Below are 6,114 nucleotides of genomic sequence, written 5' to 3'. Positions count from 1 at the left end.
TGGGGGGCGTCCCACGCACGTCCGGGGGGGGGGGGGGGGGCCGGACCTGGTTTGGTGGTGGTCACGTGATGGGGGCGGGGCCGGGCGGCGGGCGCGGATTGGCGGCGGGCACGCGGGACGGTTAAGCAGGCGGCGCGCGCTATGGCGGCAGGTAGCGGAGGGGGGGAGAGTGTGGATACCGGGGGTAACGAGAGGCCGGGGGGAGCGCTCAGCACGGTGGTAGCAGCGGAGTCACCGGGGCAAAGGGGAGACTGGCGTCATGGGAGGTTCCGGATGCGGAGATGCCGGGGGCTCGGGGCGTGGGCGTAACGAGGGGGCAGTCACCAGGCATGAGTGCGACACCGGGTCGGGGGGGTGGGACGGTCGGAGCACGGAGATACCGGGGGCGTCACCGCGGCTGGGAGGCGCCCGTTTCGGATCGTGTGGGGCTCCGGGCGCGCAGATAACAGGGATGCCACTGGGGCAGGGGGGCTCGGCCCATGGGGGCTCAGAGCATGAGAGTAACCGGGGTGTCACAGGGCTGGGAGGCCTCAGAGCTCGGGGGTGACCAGATCTGGCACTGGGCTAGAGGCAGGGTGGTGACACTGGGGCTAGGGGCCACTTCGGGTGTAGAGGTAATGGGGCCATGACTGGGGGTGGAGGGACCCAGAGCATGAGGGTAATGGGGCTGGTAGCGGGTCTGTCACCAGGCTCAGGGCACAGTGGTGACACCGGGGCTGGGTATACTGGGGACATGTAGATGACTGGGTGCCAACAGGGCAGGGAACCTCGGGACACAGGAACGGCAGTGGGGTCCGTGGTGCGGGGGGCACTGTCCCGCCACCACTTGTGGCACCAGCAGCCTGGCAGCGGCCATACCTGAACATCTTCAAGCACTTCCGTGTGGAAGAGTGGAAGCGCTCCACCAAGGAGGGGGACGTGGCCACCTTCACGGTAACACCGGGGACACCAGCACCAGGGCGTGGGAGGACCGGCTGCAATGGGCACTGCTGTGACTCCCCATCACCCTGTGGTTCGGGCAGGACGCGAGACTGAAGGGATCTGTGTACCGGATCCGGGGCTCCATACCCGGCAGCAGCTACCTGCAGCTGCCCCGCACTGGGACACAGTCACTGGGGCTGACCGGGCGCTACCTCTACCTGCTCTTCAGGCCTGTGCCTCACAAGCACTTTGTTGTTCACTTGGATGTCACCACCGAGGTAGGACACTGAGCAGCCTCGTTAAACCGCCATCGTTAGTATTGTGGCTAATGGAAGGGTTGAGGGGTGGAAAAACTTGGCCGGTCTTTGTTGTCACTGGTGTTTTATCCTGGACTGGAAATGGTTTCCATCCTCGTGGCATCTCTGCTGGTGACAGGAGACAAGGAAGGGACGAGAGATAGGATCACTCACCTGCCCTGCAGCATATCCCTGCTGAAGCCACCAGGGTGACTGAAGCTGTGTCTGTGTCTTTCTCCTCAGGAAAAGCAAGTGGTTCGCATCTCCTTCTCCAGCCTCTTCAAGGAATTCAAATCCACAGCCACTTGGCTGCAGTTCCCCTTCGTTTGTGGAGCTGCTGAGGGCTCGGCCAGGACACCCAGGCATGGTGAGGAGCGTTTGTGCTGCTGTTCATGGTGCACAACACCACCAAATTCATTGAGTTTGGAAGTGGACTTGATGTATTTGAGGGGAGCGAAGAGCAGGAGACCCTCAGCAGATGGGGGTCAGAGCTGTGGCTCCCAGGAGGGCTGTCGCCGCTTTGCAGCAATGAATTATGGGGCGTATTTTCCCACCTCCCATCTTGGCACAGGCAAGCCAAGCCTCGTGGGAGTCATCCCTGGTGAATAGTGCCACTTAACCACATTAATCTTGCATCTATGTTCTGTGAAGCCCAAGGTCTATAGCATCTTCTTCCCTTTCACCACTTGCTGCTCTCCTCTCCAGAGCTGGTGGGAGATGCCCCCACTGACGTGCGCTGGACCTGCCTCGTGCTCGACCTTCGCTCCATCCTCTCCCTCTACCTCAACCGCCACTACAGCCACCTCAAGAGCATCAAGCTCTGCTCCAGCCTGCTGGTGAAAAACCTCTGCACCAGTGACTTGGTGTTTGACCCAGGTGAGGAGCTCAGCGTGGCCTCTCATTTATCCTGTGACCTCAGCCCAGTCTGGGTGGAACCCAGGATCATACTGGCGTCTGCAGCCTCATGCTGACAGGGCTGTTAGCCCTGGCCAAGCACTTGGTTGCCATTATGGTAGGAAACAGAAAGGGCAAAATACCTGATCTGACGTTAAGTTTCTGTGTGTGCTGGTGAATGCAATCTCCCAGCTTCCAGAGGAAAGTGTCTTCTCGTTTTCCAGCTGTAGCAGTGAGCAGTAAGGGCAAAGTTAAATATCGTACTGAGGTTAGAATTCCTTTTCAGGGGTAAACAATTCAAAGTGTTCCCAAGCCTTGCTTCTCCAAGGCCTGTGCTTTTATCTGCTAGAAGAGCCTGTGGGTTCTTTTGTCTCAGAAATCATCCAACCTGCTTTTTTGATCCCCTTGCTCAGTGTGGCAGAGATACTTCAATCAAACCCTTTGGTTTTACCTTTCTTTATTCACACCAGTAATCTGACTGAGCTAACTGACTCCATCAGTGGAGTTCCAGGATGTCCCATGTGCTGCTTTTGGATTCCTGAAACTTGTTCTGTCTTGGAGACTTGCACAAATTTACAAACATATGAAGGAGAGAAGACAAGCAAATGAGAAAAGAACCTTAACACAAATCACGCGAAATTGCTGAATCACTGAACAGAGAATCTGGGGAATCTTGGGCCTGGGGGATACAATCCCAGACTGGTTTGGGTTGGAAGGGGCCTTAAAGCTCATCCAGTTCCAGTCCCCTGCCCTGGGCAGGGACACCTTTCACTAGACCAGGTTGCTCCAAGCCCCGTTCAACCTGGCCTTGAACACTGCCAGGGATGGGGCAGCCGCAGCTTCTCTGGGCAACCTATGCTGGTCATGGGTTTGTGCTCTGGGATGTCCTTTGGAATACCCTGTGCAAAGTTGTATTGTTGCACACCTCGGGCTTGTACTCTTTGCTTTTCAGGTATTCTCAAAGACGGAAGCGGTTTGTGCCCTTTCACTGGAAACATGATTGCAGCTCCACAGCCCTTGGAGACCTAACCCTCGTTCTGTCCCTCTGCCTCCAGGCGTGACGTTCTCTGAGGCCCGTCAAGCCGAGCTGGCGTGCCATGGGGTAGTGCCCATGCCACGGGAAATGGCATTCCCTGTGCCAAAGGGTGAGAAGTGGCACGACCTCTACGACTACATCAGGTACGGCTGCTCCTGGCTGCACTGACCCCACTGCAGCTCCAAGGCCTCTGGGAAAGGTGTTTAGATAACACTGCTTAAGGAATGACAGATCCAGACAAACGTGGGGCTCAGTGGAGACGTTGCCATCACCCCAAGTCCAGCATTTAGGTGTTGTTGACACATTTAGCCTGGTCTAAGCTTAATGCTGATGGGTGATGTTTTGGGGCAGGAAAGAGGCTGTAGAGCACTCCAGGGTCCAGAGTTAACACCTGTCCTCTCTCTCAGTAACCTCTTGTTGGGACAGCTCCCATGGCTAACTTAGCAACATGTGCATGCCATTCCTAGGGAGCATTAAAAGGGAGTCTGATGGGCTGCTGAGCTGTCGCTGGCTGTAACACCTTATAGGGGGGCAGATGTAAGAGTACATCCCTCAGCTCCTGTGCTGGGTTCCTGTTGGTTGTGTGGGAGCCCAGCACTCCACTCTATCTGGTGAGACCCCCCTGCAGTCCTGATCCAGCTCTGGGGCAACAGCACAAGAGGGATGTGGAGATGTCAGAGTAGGTCCAGAGGAGGCCACGGAGATGCTGCAAGGGCTGGAGCAGCTCTGCTCTGGAGCCAGGCTGAGAGAGCTGGGCTGTTTCAGCCTGGAGAAGAGAAGGCTCCTTAAGGGGAGACCTCAGAGCAGCTCCAGTGCCTAAAGGGGCTACAAGAAACCTGGAGAGGGGCTCTGGACAAGGGGCTGTAGGGACAGGCCAAGGGGGAATGGCTTTAACTTGACAGAGGGGAGACTGAGATGAGCTCTTAGGCAGAAGCTCTTCCCTGTGAGGGTGCTGAGGCGCTGGCGCAGGGTGCCCAGAGAAGCTGTGGCTGCCCCATCCCTGGCAGTGTTCAAGGTCAGGTTGGACACAGGGGCTTGGAGTAACCTGGTCTAGTGGAAGGTGTCCCTGCCCATGGCAGGGGGCTGGAACTGGATGATCTTAAGGTCCCTTCCCACCCAATCTAGTGAAAGTTGTCCCTGCCCAAACCATTCCACGATTCTACGAGGTTTTTCCCAGAGAACCCTGTTGGTCATAAACTGCAGCTCATCCCAGTCATCAGGTTAGCAACATTACCTAAAGTGTGCAGTGCCAAGTTAACCCCTGGAATGTGATGCTGTAGATCAGACCCAGGAGATGCTTTATTTAGGGGAGGGGAGGGCAAAAGGGGGAAATCTTACAGGACACATGAAGAGGCTTCTGTGTCAGGCCATGAGTTACTAAGTTGTATTCCTTGGTGCCAGTGCAATATCCCAGTGACACGGTGTCTTCCTCTGATTTTGCTCAGATTCCCATCCGAGGGGTCCAGTCTGCCAAAGGATTCCATCCAGAAGAGCTGTCCTGGCCCTGTGGCAGGTGGGAATGCTGGGGATGGCAGCCAGGGTTGGATGCTTTGGGTTTCCCAGGAAGCTCAACCTCCTCCTTGTGTCACCCAGGTGGCCAAGCCCCAGAGCATCCCATCCAGCAGCAGCCAGTGGCGCTCACCAGTGCAGTCCGTGACCGACTGTCCCTCATCCAGCAGATAACCAGTCCCAAAGCTGTAAGTGCCCCGTGGAGGAGGCTGCAACTTCTTCCCTTCTGCCTCCCGTGTTTTTCACTACATCTTCTCTTTGGAGGCCTGCCTTTAAGAAGCTGCTTCTTGTTGTTTGTGGCTGATCTGACCCCAGTCTGGGCACAGTCTGTTGACTGCAGGCGTACAGTTACTGATGGGGTGGCTCAGTGTGGCCCAGCACAAAGCAGAGCTGAGCTCAGTGCCAAGCACCTCGCAATCTCCAGACACCTCCTCCACATCTCAGCTGAGGCAACAGATAGTTGTGTCTTCCAATTATAGATAAGAAATGAGGGCTGGGGGCTAAAGAACCCAATCAGGTGTCCTTTGGGGCAGAACAGTGTGTGCAGTCTGGACTGCTGGGACCACAGCAGCTGCCCTCACCCCTGATTTCCCATTCCCCACTGGTGATGGAGAGCTGGTACTCAGCTGGCTGACCAGACAGCATGATGACTGGCTTTTGGAGAAAGATGGGGAGAAGCCATCCTTCTTACACTGTGGAGAGGGAGAAAATGAGGAGTGTGACCACATTGCTGCTCTGAACTGGGATGTGCCGAGCTGGTGCTTTTAGAGTCTGCTCAGTGGAGAGCAGCTCTTCGAGTCTTTTCCGGGCTAGATCTCTCGCGGGGCTCTGGTTTGCTGTCTGGAAAAGATGAACTGTGTATGGACAATATTGGGAGCGCAGGGAGAGCGGCTGGTTAACATACCTGGCCAAGCTGGGTACCCACAGGGATACTCTGCCTCCATGCTGCTTTGTGTATGGCTGTGAAGAGTCATCTGGGAGACATGTGGGTGCCCTTCTCTCTGCCTTTGCAGTGGGTGGAAGGTACTCAGGGAGGGCTGATCTCACTCTGAGGCTTTGCTCTTTCTCAGATGCCACACCGCGGTCCTGTCGTTCCAAAGAGCATCCCTGAGGTGCACCTGACAGCCTCCAGGCCACCGAGAGCTGTGCCAGCTGGGCACCAGGAGCTAGAGCAGAATCAGAAGTTGCACAATGTGGGGGACAGTGGTCAGTCTCCAGCAGTCAGCAACGGAGGCATCCACGTGTATGCTCACCAGAGGAGCAAACGAGCCACCCGAGCTGTCCACTCTGGCTCAGAGGAGGTGGGTGAAGCACTGAGCAGTCACAGCAGACCAAGGGTGGCTTTGGGATGCTTACCGCTGATGCTGAAGCAGCAGAGGAAACACAGGCTTCTGGATGGTGTTTCAGTTAATCCCTTTTGCTGGTGTTATTTTTCTCCCTTCCACTTGCTCACCTTGA

The 6,114-nt window shown here is 56.3% G+C and overlaps 1 protein-coding gene across 2 annotated transcripts in view; it reads left to right on the top strand.

Moving 5' to 3' along the window:
• The first annotated feature begins 105 nt into the window (after nucleotides 1–105).
• The window catches only part of WDR90 (WD repeat domain 90), a 34,869-nt gene continuing 28,860 nt past the window's right edge, over nucleotides 106–6,114 (top strand). For both annotated transcript variants that reach the window (XM_065683718.1, XM_065683719.1), the window contains exons 1-9: nucleotides 106–151; nucleotides 758–933; nucleotides 1,023–1,199; nucleotides 1,461–1,584; nucleotides 1,923–2,093; nucleotides 3,167–3,290; nucleotides 4,593–4,660; nucleotides 4,741–4,844; nucleotides 5,727–5,957. In XM_065683718.1, the coding sequence (XP_065539790.1) occupies nucleotides 142–151; nucleotides 758–933; nucleotides 1,023–1,199; nucleotides 1,461–1,584; nucleotides 1,923–2,093; nucleotides 3,167–3,290; nucleotides 4,593–4,660; nucleotides 4,741–4,844; nucleotides 5,727–5,957 (1,185 nt within the window). In that variant the 5' untranslated portion in view covers nucleotides 106–141. The remainder of the gene's footprint in view (nucleotides 152–757; nucleotides 934–1,022; nucleotides 1,200–1,460; nucleotides 1,585–1,922; nucleotides 2,094–3,166; nucleotides 3,291–4,592; nucleotides 4,661–4,740; nucleotides 4,845–5,726; nucleotides 5,958–6,114) is intronic.

Source organism: Lathamus discolor, chromosome 6 (assembly GCF_037157495.1).
Source record: "Lathamus discolor isolate bLatDis1 chromosome 6, bLatDis1.hap1, whole genome shotgun sequence".
Classification (NCBI taxonomy): domain Eukaryota; kingdom Metazoa; phylum Chordata; class Aves; order Psittaciformes; family Psittacidae; genus Lathamus; species Lathamus discolor.
Note: the sequence above shows the minus strand (reverse complement) of the source record. Positions and strands in the feature narration are given on the sequence as shown.